Raw genomic sequence first — 23,685 nt, forward strand, 5'->3', positions numbered from 1 at the left:
GGATACTGTCGTTGGAAGATGGCACGACCTTCGAGGATCTTTTCTGATTCTAATGTTTGATATGAACAGAAAAGCAAGTTGATTTTGAACAGTTGAATATTATTTTTGATCGTTTGACTTATCCACCCATACAGTAGGTGGCGACATGCACATAAAATTGTTGCGGAAGCCATTAAACCAAAGAAGAGGAAGAGCCCCCTTTTCGTCAGTGTAAACGGAAGTTAACGTTGACCAAGAACAATTTCTTACGGTAGCGTTTTTATTGTTATTTAGACGTTTATTAACACCCTGGAATTCAATATGAATAATTTGATTGCACAGCATCACATACTTAACCCCATGTAGTCTTTAATTCGCGTTGTAGACAGGACGATTAATGTTATCTAGCTAGCTAGCTAGCTACTAACGTTAGCTAACAATGGCTAACTGTATGATTTTTCACACTCAAATAGCCTCCATTATGGAGGTGCTAGCGAATGCAGCCGTGGCAGAGATTTGTAAACTCGTAGACGACGACTATGCAGTGTTTCGTTTGGAAATAACTCAAAGCCAGAAAGAAAACAGGACATTGCGGAGGAAACTACAGCTACATGAACTGAAGGTGTCACGGGAGCGCGCAGAGAAGACAGCGCGAGAGCGCGTCCTCGCTAGTCGTCCCAGTAGTGTCAAGATCCTCGACCGATACAGAGGAATGGCAAGAGGTACACTTTGATTTTGCAGAAGGCCGAGGCTGCCGCCCGGTTCCTCTCTGCTCATATGTTCAGATGTGAGACCCAGTATTGGATCTTGGTCAGTGTTTGGATAGTATGCAATACTTACACTGATTACCAATACTTAGCCATCTTGAAAATGTTTTTTTTATTTATTTAACCAGGCTTCTTGCACAAAGACAAAATATCATATTCTTACCAGATACTTGATTTAATGAATGTCCTGTTGTCAAACTCAATTCAAATAATATGATGCATGGAACAATAAATAGTATATCAAAAAGTTATGACAAGACAGTTTCAATAGTGTACAATATAGCATTGACCATTGTCAGTACCTCATTTAACAACCGATTTCCCCCAATCACTCTCTCAGGTGAAGGACATCTCACTCGAGGTCACAGGGGCTTTGTGAAGCCAGCGGGACATAACATGGGTAGAGATGACCAACCAATCACTGTTGATGAGGGGAGAGGAACATCAACCCAGCATGTTATCGTGATAGAGGTTTGTGTCACAGTGTAACATTCGAAATCAAATGTACAGTACATCAAATGTGGCCTGTTTCTTTCAGAAAGGCTCGCTCGGCTATTCATTTGCTTACATGTACATCCTTATATATCTAACATATCAGAGCTTATGAAACTTCCCTGAGATATTGTTATCCAATTAAACTAATTTACCTGTAATCACCTCCTCTCTTCTTGTATTAGTCTGCAGATGCAGAGGCTGCAGGTCCTGGGGTCAAACTGGAGGCGTCTGAAGGAGAGGAGGACCCACAGCACAGCAGAGACATCCAGTCTGGAGAAGCGGCTGGAGTGGCATCCCCTGTAGCCACAGAGGACCTCACTGCACCCCAGCCCAGGAGCCAACGCAGCATCACGGAGGTCAGTGGAACGCCGAACGCCGTCCTCAAGTCAGAGACTGACACAGAGACTTTAACTGTAACACAAAGGCTTTTACACACAGGATCTGACCACAGGTCAGAACCAGAGGGGCTGAGGAGACTGGGCTGTCCTCCTGCTTCTGGCTCAGAGTATTTACTTTACGGTAACCTGAGCTCAAAAGTTTATTCCCATCGAGATTCAGGTGACGTGTTAGAGGCTTGCAGTGAGCTGTCTTGTTCTTATGCTACAGAAATGGACCCTGGATCCTTGAGTTTAGAGACACAGGCTGATCTGTCCAGAGGGGACTGGAACCATTACAGTAGTAATGTGTACTCTGAAGGGTGCCTAGATAAGACAGGGGAGGTTATAGTCATTGATGAAGTGACTGTGAAAGTGGAGGGTGACACTCCTCACACATGGAATGTGGATGAGACTCACTTAGGAGAAGGACACTCAGAAGGCAGAGATTTCTTAGACTACAGGGAAAGCTTAGAAACAAATTTAAATGTCGTGACCCACTCCCCTTTATCCACGTTGATGGGACCTTCCAATTCACACGGCTGTGTCCTTTTCGATCAGGTTTTGAACTCAAACGACAGTGCTAGAGCCCAGACTCAGGGAGGGGGCGCAACATCAGGTAATATTAAAGAGAAACGGTTCCTCTGCATGTTCTGTAACAAAGGCTTCAGCTGCATCCAGAAGGTGGAGATCCACCAGAGGGTCCACACAGGGGAGAAACCTTTCAGCTGTACCCAGTGTCACATGCGCTTCACCCAGGCTGGTGACTTGAAGAGGCACCAGAGGGTCCACACAGGAGAGAAACCCTTCAGTTGTACCCAGTGTCAGATGCGCTTCTCCCACTCGTCCAGCCTGAAGAGGCACCAGAGGGTCCACACGGGAAAACCCTAAAGCTCAGTGTCAGAAAAGGTTCACCCACTAGAACCAGCTAAAGGTGTATCTGATGGTCCACACGGGAAAAAGGCTGTTCGCCTGTACTCGCTGCGGGAAGAGGTTCTCAGAGAGGAGCTACCTCAGGATACACCAGCAGAAAAACCATCCCACTCTATAACATGGAAAGTAACCATTCCACTCTATAGCTTCTGAAGTTTAGATCAAATCCTGAATTAAGGACAGATACATTTTCATTGTCAGCAGAAAATATCCACAGATGCATTTAGAATAGTAAGACAAACATTTTTCAGTGTTGGAATATTCCTGGGTAGAACACTGCATCCAGCGGTGTGAGAGATATATATATATATATATGCCTAAAAAAGTCTGTTTCATATTGTGTTTGTGCGGTGTAGGCTATGTTCATACAGATTGAGACATTACATTTTAAATTTACATTTTAGTAATTTAGCAGGCACTCTTGTCCAGAGTGAATTACAGTTAATACGTTCATTTTAAGAAAGCTGGGTTAAACAACCACAACACAGTCGTAGCAAGTACATTTTCCCTAAATGAAATCAGTGCTAGTAGGAAGAAGCCTTATTTTTTTTGTCAGGATCTCTGCTGTCCTAGCTTCAGGGGCAAGCTGGTTCCATCATTGGGGTGCCAGGACAGAAAGAGTTTTGACTGGACTGAGCGGGAGCTGATCCCTCGTAGGGGTGGGACGGCGAGGAGAACAGAGGTTGCAGAATGGAGTGCTCGGGTTTGGCTGTAGGATTTGAGCATAGCCTGAAGGTAGGGAGGGGTAGTTCCCCTTGCTGCTCTGTAGGCAACCGTTATGGTCTTGTAGTGGATGCGAACTTTGACTTAAAGCCAGTGGAGTGGGCTGAGGAGTGGGGTGACCTGGGAGAATTTAGGAAGGTTGAACACCAGGCGGGGTGTGGCATTCTGGATAAGTTGCAGGGGTTTGATGGCACAAGCAGGGAGCCCAGCCAACAGAGAGTTGCAGTAGTCTAGACTGGAGATGACAAGAGCCTGGATTAGGACCGGCACCACTTCCTGTGTGAGGAAGGGTCGTACTCTACGGATGTTGTAGAGGATGAACCTTGGAGTGGAACAGGGCTTCCCTGGAAGGAAGAGCTGTTCCGGCTTGTGGAGCTTGAAGTGGTGGGCAGACATCCAAGCTGAGATGTCTGCCAGGTATGCAGAGAGACGTACGTGTATGTGTGGTTTTCATATGGTATATTTAACACTTGTTTATGTTTAATAAACACAATGGGACTTTTCATTCTAAGACTTTCATTGAGACTCTCTTTAGTATATATCACATCTGATCTCACCCTGTTCTGCATATACCCAACAGCACTTTATAACCATTATAGACGTACTAAATATACCTACACATACCCACACACTAACAAACACCTACTGTACACGTCAAAATAGTTTAGTCAGGTTTGATGATTACTTGACTTATCATAGCTGACTTATATTTACCCACAACATCATATTTATGTCCACCATGATGGGTTTAACAATGAAGTCATTCTGTAACTACAGTATAGGACTCAAACATAGTGGGGATGGGTAAACACCCCGGGGCCATACTTGCGAACATTTTATCTGTTTCTGCGCATTAGCCAATTAAAATAATTGATTTACTTGTATGTGATAGTGGGTTATTTATTTGACAGTTATTTAACTAGGCAAGTCAGTTAAGAACAAATTCTTATTTTACAACAATGGCCTACCCCGGCCCCTAACCAGGACGACACTGGGCCAATTGTGCGCCGCCCTATGGTACTCCCGATCACGGCTGGTTGTGATACAGCCCAGGATTGAACCAGGGTCTGTAGTGACTCCTCTAGCACTGAGATGCAGTGCCTTAGACCACTGCTCCACTCCGGAGCCCAAAATTGTAACTGGTCCCATCAGATAACCTGCCTGCACGTTAGTCCTATGTCAACCTCACCAGATGACAGTCATTATTTCCTGGAACAAGTTCTGCATCAGCCAATTCTAAATGTTGACGTAGGTTGAGGTGAACAAACATAAGATGATAATAATAATAAACCATAAGAGTGACTTTAAAGTCAGGCACTCTCATTATCCTCCAACAGATGGCAGTATTGCAGTAACAGTATTTAGTTCATTTTAAAAAATGTGATCACGAGTCCGGACTCAAACACACGTTGGCGAGTATCCACACGAGAGGAAAGTTTATAGTGTGTCTTCTAAAGCAGGGCCGGTCCTAGCTTTTGGGGGCCCTAAGCGAGATTTGGTTGGGGGTGCCCACCATCTCACGGCAAAACATTTTAGTGGTCTTTGGCGGCAGGGAGAGAATTTCAGTTTTAAAGTTCCTGCAATTCTACACATTTTGCCGTGGGGTGTATGCCGCTTGTGCCTTGGACCGGCGCGGTTCTACAATACACCTGTCAATCAACTGATCAGCGCATCCTACTGCACGCCGTAGGCCTATTAATAAGGTGGTAACACAAGACCATTCAGTGGTTTCAGGGTGTCCATAGTCATAGAGACAACTGAAAGTAAGAAGCTAGATTTTAGGCCTACACTAATTGTGAGAAGAGAAGTGCAGGCAAAACATTTTATGAGTAGCTTCTTGTTGGAGTCCCTCTTGCTGACCGACACACTACTACACGCTACTGGCACTACATGCTACTGGCACTGCTACATTAGATTAGATTAGCATTTTTATAATCAGCTACTTTTTCACATTGCGTTATTTGAGTCGAGGGCACACAGTGGATCGCTTTTTCCTCAAAATGAAATCCTTGCCTCGAGGGGAATTCAAACTCGCTGCCATCGTACCTTGCCGTCTCTGAGCTTACTGCCTTAGTGGATCACACCACCAATTGGTGATGTCAATAAGGGTAAATTATAACTTTGACAAGACCACAAGACTTTGAATTTAAACTTTACATGTATAATCCTCCTACATCTTTATTGCTGAACATTGTCTAACGTTAATACTATTAGCTAGTAGCCTTGTCAAGGATGCATCAATGCAATATTGGCACACAACATTTTGTTAGACCAACAGAACAAAAGGCAGCCTTGAATATGTAGGTTTAAAATATCCCACTGGTGGCCAGGGTTGACCTATTTTAAGAAATACCATTTGCTGGTGGAAATAAAGTCTAAGATCTTTTGATAGGCTGATGTGGAATTTTGTTCCAGAAAATAATCAGTCATCTGGTGAGGTTAGCATAGGGCTAACGTCTACCAGGTTATCTGATGGGACCAGCTACAATGCAGCGTTCTATCACGTGCAAGTAAATTGACGATTTTAAATGTCTGATGCACATTTTGTGACGGAGCAACTGTTTGAATTTAAACTGTTTCTAATGTTCACGAGTATCGCCCATCCATCATTAAAGTGTGTTTTATTATCTGTGTGTACGTACCTGAGGGAGTGTATGTCTGTGTGATCTGTATCACCTGTCTCTTCCAGGAGGAGGAGGGTCCAGAGGTGCTGCTGGTGAAGGAGGAGGGGTGTGAGGAGGATCTGGCAAACCCTGAGGGGACCATGGTCATGGAGGACAACCCGACTACACCACCTGCTGAACCCACAGAAGAACCAGCTGAGCAGCACAGGACCACACACAATCTCACTGAGGTGAGCCCACTGAACTACTGTCTGAATGGAATTAGGTCGGGACGTATCCACAAAGCCTCTCAGAGTAGGAGTGCTGATCTAGGATCAGTTTGGCCTTTTTAGATCATAACGAATAAGACTATATGGAAATATCCTAGATCAGCAATCCTACTCAGACTCTTTTGTGGATACGGGCCCATTTCGATACATTTTTGTCTTAAGTGTGGGACCATGTCTTCAAATGATGAAGCCATTAAAGAATGTCAAGTAACTAACACGTTTGCATAGTATTCACAGCAATCCCTTATTGCCCAATTAGAAGATGCTCCATAGCAGGGTGCTCATATCAGATTTCTTGATCCAACATCCTCTCACTCTGTATCTCTTACAGTCAGTAGACATGGAGGATGGGAAGCCTGATCTGCTGCTGGTCAAAGAGGAAACAGTAGAAGATGGACCAGAGAGTATTGACCTGCTGAGTGGACTAAAGATGGGGGAGCAAGGTAAGGGAGAAATACATATAGCCTACATTCAGTAAAATATCTTCAATGGGATTAGAAATTTGCCTAGATAGTTTTTTCTTAAATCAATAGAACTTATGTTTACATACAAAACCACACATTATAATGTACGAACTTGACAAAAAAAAGTATATTTTCTAACCTCATTCTGCAGGTGGTTGGCTGGAGGCTAACAGAGGAGACTGGGTGGCCATCTTGGATTCCCAGACCCAGACAGGTGCAACCAAGGGCCCAGGGGACAACATCACTGAGCAGGCCAGGACTAGAGGCGACATAGTGGAGGTCAGTGGATGGGACAGCGTCCTCAACTATGGGCTGGGGAACAACACTGTTAACCAGAAACAAACAGTCGAACACAAAACAACAACTGAACTTAGTCTCCATGACAACAGACTGGCTGAGACCAGGGCGAGGTGTAGATTTGGTCTGCGGGGACGGGGAGGTGTCCGTATGAGAACAGACACTGACTCAGCTATCAATGCTCCGTCCTGCTCCTATAGTTGTGATTCAGAGAGACTGATGGTGCCTCAGGTTAACCCCCTAACAGGTGCTGCCTTCAGCCTGCCTTCTATAGGATCTATCAACTGGAACATGGACCCTGCGACAACACAGACACTCCCTGGCCGTCATCCTCCTCACACTCTAATGTTAAACCAGACCTCAGACAATGTCAGTGCCTCAACACTAAATGGCTACACAAGCCCATTGACAAATGACAGTAGTAGAGACGCTATCAGTAGATCCGGTGGCAGAGAGAAGCGCTTCCCATGTTCATTCTGTGGGAAAGCCTTCAGTTTCCCCAAACAGATGGAGATCCACCAGAGGATGCACACAGGGGAGAAACCATTCGGCTGCCACCTGTGCCGGGCAAGTTTCTCCCAATCGTCCAACCTGAAGAGGCACCAGAGAGTCCACACAGGGGAGAAACCCTACAGCTGTCCCCAGTGTGAGAAGAGGTTCTCACGCCAGCACGATCTGAAGATGCACCTGAAGGTCCACACTTGAGAGAGGCCGTTCACCTGTACACACTGTGGGGAAAGGTTCTCAGAGGAGCTACCTCAGGATACACCAGCAGAAAATGCACATGGCCCACAAATACTGTATACCCACTGGGTACACCACGTCATTTCAACATGGATAATTGGGTAATATTTGGTAGATACGTTGATCAATGAGATTCCAACCTATTTTCACCCACTCAAAATGACTGCTAAAAGTTTGTTGAATTCCCAATGTTATCACTATGCTTTCAACCATCTAAAAGTAAAACCAAATTCTATGTTGAGTTTTCACCTGTGTTAACACTGCACTTTCAACCTTTGAAAATCACACTACAGTTAAAATGGGAATACATTGTCAGATATTTTGTTTATTTATACAATAACTTAATGTGTTATGACTGTGATTGATCTAATAGCGCAACCAAATGACCCTGCTGATAACTTAAGATGTTGCCCACCGCGTTTAGCCAAGTGTGTGCAACATCCTACGGTGTCGGAAAATAGTGGTGGAAAATGTTGTTTTATTATGACAGTACACATATTCCCCCCCCCCCCCCCCCCCCCCCCCCCCCCCCCCCCCCCCCCCCGCTGCTGACCATTTAAATCTAGTTAAGGGGGAAAATGATGACTTTGCAGCCTGAATAGAGGATGTTTTATGTACAAGCTGGTCCACGGGGAAACTAGTGTATTATTGGGAATGCACATCAATCCTAGATGATAGTGCAGATCTAGCGGCCACTATAGGCTGACTGTCCTGTAGTGGTGCACTATAGTGGTGCAATTGCCTTCATACTTGAGACACTGGCGATCTCATAAAACAATTATCTTAACTTGAAATTGGTGTTGACTATTTGGATATCGCTCTTAGCAACCTAGATGTTGTTTCAGCAATAAGGCATGAGAACCCCGGGATTATCGTGTGATAACTCCCGACTATTGGGCGATTCTTATGCCCAAGACGAAGCCAATGGCCGGGGAAGCAGCCCTTAGGAGGGAGTTATCACACAATAATTCCCGGGTTCTCATGCCTTATTTCTTTAATAAAACATTTGCCAACATATGTATATCTTTTGTAAATAGATCTAAATCAAATAATGCATTTTAAAATTGTTTGATTTAATCTGATTCTTAAACTTGAATTTATAGATTCCATTTGAAACCAACCGAAGCTGGAAAACTCTAGGCCTATATGCATTGTCTATTTTTAGTTTAAAACTGGGCTGAATTGAAACAATAGCCGTTGATGACTTTCCAAATTCTATATTAGAGGCCTACAGTAAATAGCATCATTGATGATATGATTGATGAAGTATGGTTACATTTCATTTGCTCTGTTAAACCTACCCTTTAGAATGACTTCAATAGCAACAGTGAATCTATTAAGTGGACATTTCTCAATCATTCTAGCACATTGGTAATAGTCAATGACGAATATCAAAGCTAAGCAGGGCTTGTAGATAGATCAGCTCTCTAGCCTATTGTTTTTTTTTATTTTCTTAAAGTGGATATTACTTTTAAGGTGACGTTGTTTCAAAGGTAAAAAAATGGAAAAGATTCTACCTTTTTTCCAAATGCAAAGTATTTTCCACATAGATTCCACTTCACAATACGTTGACAATTGACGTTGAAACAACGTTGATTTAACCCGTTTGTGCCCAGTGAGGTGTAATATAGTACTAGTTAGTTTGTTTGTAGTTCATTCTGTTGGCATTGGATGTAGCTGGGAACTGGATGAGGTGAACTGAGGAAATAATGAGTATGATGAGGCAGAGTGGATGATATGGTGATGGTGTCTGTAAAAATGCTCCACTGATGAAGAGTGAAACTGGGCCTTTAGGTTTATACTGGTGTTTTATAGTGAGGAAATGATAGTGCCTTAATTCATGTTTACTTGACATGAAGCTGTGTAAGGTAATGGTTAACCTTTAACTAAGTATTCTAAAATGAATTTGATCAAAGCGAGGGTACCAGATTTACAGAAATGGTCAAGTGTTACCACAGTGAGAAGTTATTCTACTTGTCACGTATCGTTTTGAACAATAAAAATGATTCTAATGGCATTTTGTTTAAATTATAAACTACATTGATTCTGACTAACTTGGTTATTTTGTACCATTGCAGAGACTGTTTGGACTTTTTTTTTTTATACACTATCGGTCAAAAGTTTTAGAACATCTACTCAGTCAAGGATTTTTCTTTATTTTTACTATTTAACTACATTGTATAACACCATATGGATGAAATAACACATATGGAATCATGTAGGAACCAAAAAAGTGTTAAACAAATGAAAATATATTATAGATTTGAAATTCTTCAAATAGCCACAGCTTTGCACACTTTGAAAGTTTCTTTAAGTGCAGTCGCAAAAACCATCAAGCGCTATGATTGAAACTGGCTCCCATGAGGACCGCCACAGGAATGGAAAACCCAGAGTTACCTCTGCTGCATAGGATAAGTTCATTAGAGTTACCAGCCTCAGAAATTGCAGCCCAAATAAATGCTTCACAGAGTTCAAGTAACAGACACATCTCAACATCAACTGTTCAGAGGAGACTGTGTGAATCAGGCCTTCATGGTCGAATTGCTGCAAAGAAACCACTACTAAAGGACATCAATAATAAGAAGAGACTTGCTTGGCCCAAGAAACACGAGCAATGGACATTCGACCGGGGGAAATTTGTCCTTTGGTCTGGAGTCCAAATTGGTTCAAACCGCCGTGTCTTTGTGGGACGCAGAGTAGGTGAGCGGATGATCTCTGCATGTGTATTTCCCACTGTGAAGCATGGAGGAGAAGGTGTGATGGTGCGGGGGTGCTTTGCTGGTGACACGGTCTGTGATTTATTTAGAATTCAAGGCACACGTAACCAGCATGGCTACCACAGCATTCTGCAGCAATATGCCATCCCATCTGGTTTGCGCTTAGTGGGACTACCATTTGTTTTTCAACAGGACAATGACCCAACACACCTCCAGGCTGTGTAAGGGCTATCTCCCCAAGAAGGAGAGAGATGGAGTGCTGCATCAGATGACCTGGCCTCCACAATCCCATGACCTCAACCAAATTGAGATGGTTTGGGATGAGTCGGACCACAGAGGGAAGGAAAAGCAGCCAACAAGTGCTCCGCATATGTGGGAACTCCTTCAAGACTGTTGGAAAAGCATTCCAGGTGAAGCTGGTTTGAAGAATCTCAAATATAAAATATATTTAGATTTGTTCAACACTTTTTTTTGGTTACTTCATGATTCCATATGTGTTATTCCATAGTTTTGATGATGTCTTCACTATTATTCTACAATGTAGAAAATAGTAAAAATAAAAACACTTGAATGATTAGGTGTTCTAAAGCTTTTGACCGGTAGTGTGTATACAGTGCCTTGCGAAAGTATTCGGCCCCCTTGAACTTTGCGACCTTTTGCCACATTTCAGGCTTCAAACATAAAGATATAAAACTGTATTTTGTTGTGAAGAATCAACAACAAGTGGGACACAATCATGAAGTGGAACGACATTTATTGGATATTTCAAACTTTTTTAACAAATCAAAAACTGAAAAATTGGGCGTGCAAAATTATTCAGCCCCTTTACTTTCAGTGCAGCAAACTCTCTCCAGAAGTTCAGTGAGGATCTCTGAATGATCCAATGTTGACCTAAATGACTAATGATGATAAATACAATCCACCTGTGTGTAATCAAGTCTCCGTATAAATGCACCTGCACTGTGATAGCCTCAGAGGTCCGTTAAAAGTGCAGAGAGCATCATGAAGAACAAGGAACACACCAGGCAGGTCCGAGATACTGTTGTGAAGAAGTTTAAAGCCGGATTTGGATACAAAAAGATTTCCCAAGCTTTAAACATCCCAAGGAGCACTGTGCAAGCGATAATATTGAAATGGAAGGAGTATCAGACCACTGCAAATCTACCAAGACCTGGCCGTCCCTCTAAACTTTCAGCTCATACAAGGAGAAGACTGATCAGAGATGCAGCCAAGAAGCCCATGATCACTCTGGATGAACTGCAGAGATCTACAGCTGAGGTGGGAGACTCTGTCCATAGGACAACAATCAGTCGTATATTGCACAAATCTGGCCTTTATGGAAGAGTGGCAAGAAGAAAGCCATTTCTTAAAGATATCCATAAAAAGTGTTGTTTAAAGTTTGCCACAAGCCACATGGGAGACACACCAAACATGTGGAAGAAGGTGCTCTGGTCAGATGAAACCAAAATTGAACTTTTTGGCAACAATGCAAAACGTTATGTTTGGCGTAAAAGCAACACAGCTGAACACACCATCCCCACTGTCAAACATGGTGGTGGCAGCATCATGGTTTGGGCCTGCTTTTCTTCAGCAGGGACAGGGAAGTTGGTTAAAATGGATGGGAAGATGGATGGAGCCAAATACAGGACCATTCTGGAAGAAAACCTGATGGAGTCTGCAAAAGACCTGAGACTGGGACGGAGATTTGTCTTCCAACAAGACAATGATCCAAAACATAAAGCAAAATCTACAATGGAATGGTTCAAAAATAAACATATCCAGGTGTTAGAATGGCCAAATCAAAGTCCAGACCTGAATCCAATCGAGAATCTGTGGAAAGAACTGAAAACTGCTGTTCACAAATGCTCTCCATCCAACCTCACTGAGCTCGAGCTGTTTTGCAAGGAGGAATGGGAAAAAATGTCAGTCTCTCAATGTGCAAAACTGATAGAGACATACCCCAAGCGACTTACAGCTGTAATCGCAGCAAAAGGTGGCGCTACAAAGTATTAACTTAAGGGGGCTGAATAATTTTGCACGCCCAATTTTTCAGTTTTTGATTTGTTAAAAAAGTTTGAAATATCCAATAAATGTCGTTCCACTTCATGATTGTGTCCCACTCGTTGTTGATTCTTCACAAAAAAATACAGTTTTATATCTTTATGTTTGAAGCCTGAAATGTGGCAAAAGGTTGCAAAGTTCAAGGGGGCCGAATACTTTCGCAAGGCACTGTATATTATTCATTAACTCCAATACCTCTATATTGTTAGGTACTTTTATCACAGTGTTAGTTACGCTTCACTGTGGTTAACAATTCATAATATGTCATGTTTCTGCGTGAACAACAAAGAGTTTATTTTATAAACCTTTATATGCTCTTCTGAACAATCTTTGTTTGCAGTCTGCAGTCCATGAAAACCTGCTGATATCCGGTGTTACTGGCGGGAGAGACTGGACAAATGAAGCGGCTGGTCACAAACCCTGGCGCAGGATCACGACCATGGATCAGGAGCCGTCACTCTTCCTTTCCGAGTCAGAACCAGGACTGAACCGCGAGGGACAGAGACTCCACCACCACACAGAACACAACCAGTGGACAGGTGGACTGAACAACCTCAGTCCTGGTGGTCATCAGAGAGACAGAGGCTCCAGTCAGGGATCCAGTCTGCAGCCCAGACCCTTCTCTTCACAGTCTCAGTGCAGAGATGGAGCAGGGCCTGCGGCTGATAGAGATAGACCCTCTTGTTCTTATGGTACAAACACCACAGTATCCATGATGAACAGAGCAGGTCACCCTGGGCTTCAGCCTTCACAGAGCGTGGTGGGAGACCCCCCTGGTGGTAGTCTATCAACAAATCTGTCTTTTCCTTCAGGGTCTCATCTAATGTCTAGTGACTGGGTTCATAGAAAACTGAGAAACGCTAGACCCGGGTCATCTCATGGTTACCCCACAAATACAGACAGGGTCACGATGGGTGTTCACCACGAGAGGTACTTAACGTATAACACAGCACACAATCTCAACAACACCCAAACAATGGCTAGAGGTCAAGGAGGGAGCTCAAAGTCTAACCACCTGAGTGTGGTGGCTCCTGCTTCTACCACCCCCGGTGTCGTTGTGTCACAATGTGGGAAGTTGAGCATTAGAACTGACTCAGACAAGCCGTACGCGTGCCCCACATGTGGGAAGTGCTTTGCCCATGCAAACTATGTGAAGACGCATCAAACTGTTCACACCAAGGACAAGCCCTTCAAGTGCAAACTATGTTACAAGAGCTTCGCCTTCCTGACTAGCCTGATCAGACATAGGAGTGTCCACAATGGGGAGAAATTGTAGCAGTGTGGCTTGAGATGTACTTAGTGGATTTCTGTGAACCATTCTTTAGCTAAAACATTATAGTTATCATGTCTAGTGTCTTGGGGTAAGATGGTAATTAATCATATACCCCTCAATAACCTTTTGTTAACTTGTCATTTGAAACAGGCTTGTGTAAATACCTGTTTTTAGAGAGCTGTTCAAACAACTGAATAGTAAGCTTACTTAGATGTAATAAAGTCATTATTTTCTACTATATTCTTTCTAAACAAGTCTGGTCTGACTTTGAAAGATAGTGGTCATGAATAGGAGATTAGATTTGTAATAAGCAGTACCGTATTTCAAAGAACAGGGCGCATACCTTTTTCAATTAACCACACCCTTTGCACTATGACCCCAACCCATAAGATCCTTTCACTTCAGTGTAAACGGAAGTGAACAGTGACCAAGAACATTTTCCACGAAAGCGTTTTTGTTATTTACACGTTTATTAACACCATGGACCTTAAAATATGACTAATTGAACTGCACAGCATTACATTAGTTACCTCAGGGAGTGTTTAATTCGCGTTGGAGGCAGGAGTTGGTTGATAGCTAGTAAGCGGTACTTACTAAATTGAATAGCTAACAATGGCTAACTGTATGGTTTTTCACACTCAAATAGCGTCCATCATGGAGGTGCTAGCAAATGCAGCTGTGGCAGAGATCTGTAAACTCGTAGATGACGACTATGCAGTGTTTCGTTTGGAAATAACTCAAAGCCAGAAAGAAAACAGGGGATTGCAAAGGAAACTACAGCTACTGGAAATGAAGGTGGCACGGGAGCGCGTCCTCGCCAGTCCCAGTGGTGTCAAGATCCTTGACCGATGCAGAGGAATGGCAAGAGGTACATTTTGCAGGCTGAGCAGTGTTAATGTTAGATTTGGTCTAGTCATTTTGACAAACATAATTTGGTCTTGTAAAATATAACTAAGTCACATTTTTGTCGTTTGAATGATTTAGTCTAGTTATTGTCAACTAAATGCCCTTTCATTAGTCACATCACATTTGTATTACCTCATTAACCTATAGTTACTATAGTAAACAAATCACTGACTTCCATGTACACATACATAGCCTTGTCCTACCAACATATTTTTCTGCACAACATCCTATTTTCTTCCCAACAGCAGAAATGACAAGCATGCAGTGTACAAAACATTAGGAACACCTTCCAAATGTTTGCCCTTAGAACAGCCTCAATTTGTTGGTGCATGGACTCAAGGTGCCAAGCTTTCCCCTGGGATGTTGGCCCATGTTGACTCCAATGCCTCCCATAGTTGTCAAGTTGGCTGGATGTCCTTTGGGTGGTGGACCATTCTTGATACACACAGGAAACTGTTGCGCATTGCCTTATTTATTTTACAGCATATTGGGTGACAGTCATTCATATTCCTTTCATCCAGCTCAATGTAACTTTGATAGGTTTCGGTTACTACATGACTCTCAAATTTGCCCTATACCCATCATGAGGTTGCTACAACCTAGCCTAAGAATGAAAGTTTTCAATGTAGGTCCACAGGTCGAGAGAAACATTTGAGTAATCAAGGTGACAGACCGTGACACATTCAATACCGCCTTGTACACTCTTGCCTGCATCTAGCTGATCTAGGGTGTAATCCAACAGTCGCAAACAAGAGTTTCTATTGTACAAATTGTGGTATTTTTATCCTTGTTCTGTTTTCTTCCATTTCAGAAAAGTTAACAGAATCGGTGGAATGAATACACCCCTGATCACACTCAAACACAGTTCACTTTCATAGCAGCCACATATAAATAGCATAATCACTTTGCTCGTTAATTTCTTCTCGCATCTACGCGCTTCGGTTGTGGGCTTTAGTGCACAACACATCAGCTGTTTGACCCAGGCTGTGTGACCAGGCGACAAAACATTTCCAAGCCAAACGTTCATATCATAATCGCTACACACAGCCTACATCATTGTCAACTTAGCTACTAGAACTATCACGTTAGTAAACCCACTACAATCATGTAGTACAGTTAGCAAGCAGTTTAGCAGTTACACAGGTGGTCCCCGGAGGCAATTAAATTAAAACCAAAAGCTTACCTTGACTTGGGAAAGTTAGTGTTGGCTAGCCATAGCCAGCTAGTTAACATGGCATCCCACTCTGTTTGAGATGGGTGTTTTGAGTAGGCTAAACTAGCTAGCTGCATTCGCTAGCTAAGTGAAATTGAGAAAAAAAAGAAATCTCTTAATTGCTTCTCCATTTTTGAAGAAATGAATTTGTTCAAAACTGTCCAACTATTGTCTTTCTCTCTGAGTCAACTAATTTGATGCACTGCAGTGCTAGCAAGCTGTAGCTTATGCTTTCAGTACTAGATTCATTCTCTGATCCTTTGATTGGGTGGACATGTCAGTTAATGCTGCAAGAGCTCTGATAGGTTGGAGGACTGCCTCCAGAAATTGTCATAATTATTGTGAAAGTCTATGGAAAGAGTCAATGTACCAAGAGGAGGACAGAAACTAGCTGTTCACCGGCTACTTAGTGGTGCTACCCTGTAGAGTTCTGTTGAGGCTACTGTAGACCTTCATTGCAAAACAGTGTTTTATAATCAATTATTTGGTAAGATGTGAATATATTTAGAATAGTTTTATCTTAAAAGGATAACTTTTTTCAGGTTTAACAAAACAAACAAAAAATTAAAATGAAATTCACTGAGGAGGAAGGTCCTCCCCTTCCTCATGACGAGCCTCCACCGATCAGATGAAAATTTGACTGGTTGAGTTTATACCACAATAAAATGTAATACATTTTAAAATTGAAATAGCAAATCTTTACAACTAGGTCCACAGAGATCATGTTGAATTAATAGGGTTTCTATATTGAATTATATGATCAAGCTCGTGAATAAATTAAATCTACTTTCACCCCTGATTGTGTAAGAATTATCTGGCCATGTAAATTCCTAATTCAGGCTATGTAGATAATACACATTACATACAAAACAAAAAGACAAGTGCAGCGCGAGAGAGTAGTGTTTCACCCAGTGATGTAGTAGAGTCACTAAACTTTGAGTCCCCTGTGCTTAAGTCATGTGTCCCTATGGCTGAAGTTGGACCAGGACTTGGGCACTGGCACTTTAAGTGCTCAAGTCTGAGTCACTGGGTCCACATTAACTCAAAAGTTATTTACCCAGTTAGATATGGTGTAGTGGCAAGAGGAATTTAGCAACTAGTCTCTTGTAATCAGCCAACCGCACCCCATTCCAGCCATCACTTACCTACTTCTCTCTGTCTGCTCTTCATGCTTATCTATTCCTCCATCATTTAAAAAAGTATAATTTAGCTGTGATGCAGTCCCTGATCAGTTATCTGTTACATTTGTACATTTGATACATTGGAGCAGCTCGTAGAGTGAGCAAAGTTGATACAATGTATATCATTTCATCTTTGGTATAACCAGTGCATTCTGGGTAGGCTTTGCAAGTTCGTTGTCACGCAGCAGTGCCAGAGAAGAAAAACAGCTTTGCAACAGGCATGTGTGCAGATTTACAGCAAATAAAACTGCTCATCTCTAAGCTCAAATGATTAAAAAAATATGACCCGCGATTTCGTTCACATGTGATGTAATTTCACAAACCATGTCGTGGGCTGTGTTAAACTAATCCTGGGCCGATAATTACTGGTTTGTTCAGTCATGTTACCTAGCTAGCTAACAACCTGGTAACTTGACAGCAGGTCTAGGCAAATTTGATTGGCACTGGAAGAAGGGAAAAGGGTCTGCTACTCATGAGATCTGCTTCAAAGGTAGGATTCATATGGGCCTAATGCAAGCCTAAAATATATATTTTTTAAATCGATTATCTTTCTGGTGCTCGGTACGTTGTTTTGTGCCTAACATTTTTAAAGTTGGGAGCAGTATGTGTTTGTGGGGGAGCGACAGAGTGTGAGTGTGTTACAACTGAAGAGTAAAGGTTTTATGCAGTGTTTTCCCCTTACTGCCACAACGACATGCAGATCATTATGCATGTGTATTCCTGAAGTGGGAATATCAGTGACAGGTTTTTTGTGTAGCACGTGCATAGCGTTTAGAAAAACGGGAACACGCGTTGGAGGGGACGGAGCGAACTGGACGCTAGGCCACTGAATTTTTCTGCCGTGGTATTGCGATACTTGGCCTGGAATCTTTTGTAAAATGTTGGTATCGCGACAACACTACAGCTTATAGGGATGAGGTCAGTGACCTGGAAACCTCTCCCTCAACGTCAGCAAGACAAAGGACCTGATCGTGGACTACAGGAAACCGAGGCCCAGATGCCCCAGTCCTTATTGACGGGGCTGTAGTTGGAGTATCAAGTAACTCTGTGTCCACATCACTAAGGAATTATCATAGTCCACAAACACCAACCCAGTTGTGAAGAAGGTACGAAAACGCCTCTTCTCCCTCAGGAGACTGAAAAGATTTGACATGGGCCCTCAGATCGTACAGCTGCACAATTGAGAGCATCTTGACTGGCTGCATCACCATTTTGATATGGCAACTGCTCGGCATCAGACCCAGAGAGGAAGAAGCCCAACTCTGAGGAACATCTGTCTCCCTCCAGCAGGTGGCGTTTGATCATTTTCGCCCACCAAGCAATGAGTTTTGGTAGGGAGGTCAATGATATTGTTGAATTTTGTGTTAAGGCTTATTTGTGTTATGGCTTAAATGTTATGGCTTATTTGCTACGTGAGCATTATTTGATCGAATAAGAGCTTCGTAATGCTTAAGTTGTTACGAGTGTAAGTACGACATGACATACAGGCAACTTTGAGAAAAAACATTTTACATCGGAATTGTCTCGAGTTGGCTATTATTGTCATGAGGCTAGTAGAGTAGCTTTTTTTTGGTAGTTTTTATTAACAACAAATCAATACATAAAGCACATGAGGGAACACAAACATACATAGATTATAAACAATGGACAATCGAGCTAGGGGGTACAATATCACATTACAATTACACAAGGACCTTAAGGGACATACATATACTTACAATTCTAACAGCTTTTTTGTTAGTAGAGCATTTAATCATCTTAAAATAAAGTTACATTTATTTTTGTAGGGTAAAGAAAATGTGGCTTTCTGTTTGTAAATTTACACTTGTGTATATGAAATTTGGCCAAAAGAATAATGAAATTAATTACATAAAAAATGTTTCAGCTCATTTCTATTGTATGTTAAGAATCCTAACAGTACATCTCTCCACAATAGTGTAAAATCTTCATAAATGTGTTCAATTATAAACCTACTGATGTCTTGCCAAAGTTTTCTTACATGCATACAATGCCAAAAAAAGATGCAACACTGTTTCTGGGTGGTCATTACAAAAGGAGACATTTGAGTTGACGTTTTCCTTCAATTTCTTCATATAGTGGTTGGCAGGATAATATTTATGAATAATTTTAAAGGAAACTTCCTTAATTTTGTTAACAAGTAGGTATGTGTGTGGCAACACACAAACTTTTTTTCCAACAGGTATTATCAATAAATCCATTCCAATAAGACATGACATAAGATACAACATCCTGCTGAAACAAGGTTTGTATCGCTCTGTTGTTGAATGGACCAAACGAGAAACAAATCTTTCCTACTGATGAGTCAACAGGGTCAATAGAAGGTAGGCTCTGAGGGTCAGGTCTTGACACATTCCTGAATAACAGAGCCACACCTGAGGGAATGGCATCTAAACGATTGCAAAATCTTTAGGTGTTACAGGGACCTTGTAAAGTGATAAGAATTCCTTATAACTGAGTAAAAGACCCTCTGCATTTACCAATTGGCTCACCAACAGGATATTATTTCGGAAACAATATTCTAAAAACAAAGAAGTATTTTTATACAATCTATCCCGATTATTCCATATAATATCTGTGTGGAGAAAACTTGTGCTTATAAATTAAGGACCATGATAAGAGAACCTGCCTATGAAAAGCAGAAAGTTTCACTGGAACTTTGTCAATATTATAATTGCAAAACAACAAAGTTAAGGCCACCAAACGTAGAGAAAACATGATGAGGAATAAAATTCCAGATAGAAGTGGGTCTTCTGAGGAATTGTTTTATCCAATTGATCTTAAAAGTATTATTTAAAGTAGTAAAGTCCAGAAATTCAGTCCACCATTCTCATAAGTGTTCATTACAACAGTTTTCCTAATGTAATGGGTACGGTTTCTCCAACGAAAGTTGAAAAGCATCTGGTCTATCTCCTTGCTTATTTTACTGTCAAGATAGAGCGCCATATGTTAGTCTTGTTAGCTTCTCCCTCCATTGAATACTGGCGGTTGACGTCCACAACCCTAATCGAATATTCAAAAAATGATTACAATAATGAGACGTATCCACCAATCCAAAGAAAGGATAGTCGGGAGCTAGACAGCCCTCCATGCCGCTTTGTGGACAACAACTCCCATTGTTCGGGCGGAGAGACGTGTAATCTTGTCAGTATATCCATAATCTTTGTCTTTTTTCCGTGATCCGGAAACCGATAAGTGGTCGAGGAGCGTGTCAATCACTGACGTATAATAAGAACTGGACATTTAAAATGTCTGACCGTAGTTTAAGGTAATCAACTCATGTTCGCATACGCCGATTCATGGACCATCTATATCCGGGTTGCATCCTGGTTTATGCAGACTAACGTCAGATGCGCCCAAGAACTCAGTGGGCACAGGTAGCAGCGCGAGCAGCGACGATGTCATCCCAAAACATGGCAGACATTGGGTGGATATAAAATGTTTATCTTTGGCTGTGAGTGATTTTATTATATTTTTATATAATTCAATGGATGTTTTGTGCCCAAAGGTGATGACTAAAGTGTCTTAGAGAAGTGCAATTAGACAATTCCTATGTGGCTGCCTATGGACTTTGCCTTAATCTGCCACACCCCCTTTGAATCAGCTGTTGTACTTTCAGAGGAGAAAAGCATGCACACATTAAGATTGATATGCTACGTATCCTTTTATCTATTAAATGTCTTGCGCAGCTAACGCAATTTGTTTTTATCACATTACACATTTACTTTGGGATTTGCCTGATGGCAATTGTGGAGAAGCAGCTTCTCATTTCATACAAGCACACTTTCGTCCACGTTCAATCTCTTCGTCGGCTCTCCTCGATTACCTTTGGCCTGTTTCAAAAGGAGGCGAGAGGACTCGGGAACAAATCGAATTTAGAAAGGCCGTTGTCTCCGTCCAGTAGCCAAACGAGATTGTGTGAAGATGACGTAAGGTGTAATAAAATACGTCACGATGTCGCGAGGACATTTCATCCTCTCGGCACGTGTTCAAATGTGTTAACCAGAATTGGGTCTTGGTCAGTTTTGGGATAGTAAGAAATAATTCCCCTGATTACTTATCTTGTGCAAAGACACTATCATATTCTAACCAGATTCTTGATTTACTGCATTTCCTATTATTTACTCAACTAAAACAGTGTGACACATGGAAAATAATACATCAATCAATAAATAGTATATCAATAAGTTATGAAGTGTTACCTTACATCCTTGCCAATTCTAGACAGTGTCAATAAATATATTGTTGAGCATTGACAGTAGCTAACCTGACCACCTGTTTTTCCCCAATCACTCTCTCAGGTGAAGGACATCTCACTGGAGGCCACAGGAGCTTTGTGAAGCAAGCGGGACACAATACATGGAGAGATGACCAACCAATCACTGTTGATGAGGGGAGTGAAACCTCAACCCAGCACGTAATTGTGATAGAGGTTAGAGCGCATTCCCTTTGACATTGTTATCCAATTCAACTCATGTACCAGTAATAACCTCCTCTCTTCATGTGTCAGTCTGAAGATGCAGAGGCTGCAGGTCCTGGAGAATCGTCTCTGGTCAAGCAGGAGGGGTCTGAAGGAGAAGAGGACCCATGTCACAGCAGAGACATCCAGACTGGAGCAGCATCTGGAGTGCCCCCTGTAGCCACGGAGGACCCCAACTCCCCTACCCAGTCCAGGATCCGACACAGCATCACGGAGGTCAGTGGAATGCCGAACTCCGCCCTCAAGTCAGAGACTGACACCAAGACATTAACTGAATCACACAGGCTACTACACACAGGAACTGACCACAGATCAGACCCAGAGAGACTGGGGCTGGGGCCACTTGGTTGTCCTCCTGCTCCCGGTTCCGAAAACTTACCGGTATTTCACCAGAGCCAGAAGACGGTTCATTCCAGTGAAGATGGTGATGCGTTAGAAACTGGCGTTGATGATCCGTCTTGTTCTTACTCTACAGAGATGGACCCTGGCAACATATCCTTGGTATTAGAGACACAGACTAATCTGTCTAGAGGGGACTGGAACCGGTACAGTAGTAGTGTGTACTCTGAAGGGTGCCTAGATAAGAAAGGGGAGGTTATAGTCATTGATGAAGTGACTGTGAAAATGGAGGGTGACATTCCTCTCACATGGAATGCAGATATTCACCTAGTTGACAGACACTCACAAGGCAGAGACTTCTTAGATTACAGGGAAAGCTTAGAGACAATTCCAAATAAAGTGACCCACTCCCCTTTACACACGCTCAGGGATCGGGACCCAGTGTCCACATCGATGGGGCCTTCCGATTCACACAGTCTTTTCGATCCGGTATTGAACTCAAACGACAGTGCTAGAGCCCAGGCTCAGGGAGGGGGAGCAACATTAGACAGTAGTAAAGAGAAACGGTTCCTCTGCATGTTCTGTAACAAAGGCTTCAGCTGTCCTCAAAAGGTAGAGATTCACCAGAGATTCCACACAGGGGTGAAACCCTTCAGCTGTAACCAGTGTCACATGTGCTTTGCCCAGGCTGGTGACCTGAAGAGGCACCAGAGGGTCCACACAGGGGAGAAACCCTACAGCTGCCCCCAGTGTGAGAAGAGGTTCTCCCGCCTGGACAAGCTGAAGATGCACCTGAAAGTCCACACAGGAGAGAAGCCGTTTGCCTGTACGCACTGCAGGAAGAGGTTCTCAGAGAGGAGCTACCTCCGGATACACCAGCAGAAAAACCATTCCATTCTATAGCTTCTGAGGTTTAGATCAAACCCTGCATTAAAGAGAAATAATAATTTGTATTGTCAGCAGAAAAGATCCACAGATGAATTTGGAATAACGAGAGTAACAGGTTTCGGTGTTGAATATTCCTGGGTAAAGTACTGCATCCAGACATTTTGTGATATATAAGCCTGTTTACATATCGTGTTTGTACTGTATAGGCGATATGATGTTCACAAATGCCTACTTCATTACTTCAATTAAACTACTTAATTTTTTCCCCCCAAGACACTTTTAATGAGAAAATGAATTACGTTTTTCAAGTCTATGCAGATTTTTAGTTGAGACGTGTATGTGTGGTTTTCATATGGTGTATTTAACACTTGTTTATTTTTAATAAACACAAAATGGGACTTTTAATTCTAAGACTTTCATTGAAACTGTCTTTAATATACATCACGTCTGATCTCACCCTATTCTGCATACACCTAACAGCACTTTATAACCAATATACACTTACTAAATATACCTACACATAGTACATATACCTACACATACCCACACACTAACAAACACCTATTGTACATGTCAAAATAGTTTAGTCAGGTGTGTCTGACTGTTGACAATTTTTACCCACATATTTATCTCCTTTCAGTAGGATAGGAGCGAGAGGAAAAATGACTACCTCTGTCTTTTACACAAGAATCACTCTGAGCCCTCAGCTGGCCACTTACGCAATGTAGTCGTTTACGCTCATTCTTCAACATAAAGGTGTGAAACTACGTCACAATGCTGTAGACACCTTAGGGAATACGTAGAAAAGGGAATCTGGTTGATATCCCTTTCAGTGGCTAATAGGGGTGCATAGGAACACAACGGTTTCAAAACATGAGTCACTTCCTGATTGGATTTTTCTTAGCCTTTCGCCTGCAATATCAGTTCTGTTATACTCAGA

The 23,685-nt window shown here is 42.3% G+C and overlaps 1 protein-coding gene across 4 annotated transcripts; it reads left to right on the forward strand.

Annotated features, from left to right (window-relative positions):
• The first annotated feature begins 205 nt into the window (after positions 1-205).
• On the forward strand, positions 206-23,147 carry LOC139418970 (uncharacterized). Of its 4 annotated transcripts, none has more exons than XM_071168764.1 (7): positions 206-701; positions 1,087-1,217; positions 1,424-1,597; positions 5,961-6,125; positions 6,496-6,607; positions 6,780-6,907; positions 12,788-13,974. In XM_071168764.1, exons 1-7 carry the CDS (start codon positions 419-421, stop codon positions 13,721-13,723), a joined length of 1,929 nt encoding a protein of 642 aa, XP_071024865.1. In that variant the 5' UTR covers positions 206-418; the 3' UTR covers positions 13,724-13,974. The 4 variants fall into 4 exon arrangements, with proteins under 4 accessions (XP_071024865.1, XP_071024869.1, XP_071024867.1 ...); XM_071168768.1 differs by lacking the exon at positions 12,788-13,974 and adding an exon at positions 22,476-22,886 and having other exon boundaries at positions 208-701; positions 6,780-7,534; XM_071168766.1 differs by lacking the exons at positions 206-701; positions 1,087-1,217; positions 1,424-1,597; ... (2 more) ...; positions 6,780-6,907; positions 12,788-13,974 and adding exons at positions 14,119-14,588; positions 21,340-21,470; positions 21,549-23,147.
• Positions 23,148-23,685: the final 538 nt, after the last annotated feature.

Source organism: Oncorhynchus clarkii, chromosome 10 (genome assembly GCF_045791955.1).
Source record: "Oncorhynchus clarkii lewisi isolate Uvic-CL-2024 chromosome 10, UVic_Ocla_1.0, whole genome shotgun sequence".
Classification (NCBI taxonomy): Eukaryota; Metazoa; Chordata; class Actinopteri; order Salmoniformes; family Salmonidae; genus Oncorhynchus; species Oncorhynchus clarkii.

Excerpts from the sequence above, each read along its gene's own strand:
- LOC139418970 (XM_071168764.1), top strand. The coding sequence starts at position 419 with ATGGCTAACTGTATGATTTTTCACACTCAAATAGCCTCCATTATGGAG. Across the intron at positions 1,218-1,423 it reads AGCATGTTATCGTGATAGAG|TCTGCAGATGCAGAGGCTGC; the intron begins GTTTGTGTCACA and ends TTCTTGTATTAG. Across the intron at positions 1,598-5,960 it reads GCCAACGCAGCATCACGGAG|GAGGAGGAGGGTCCAGAGGT; the intron begins GTCAGTGGAACG and ends TGTCTCTTCCAG.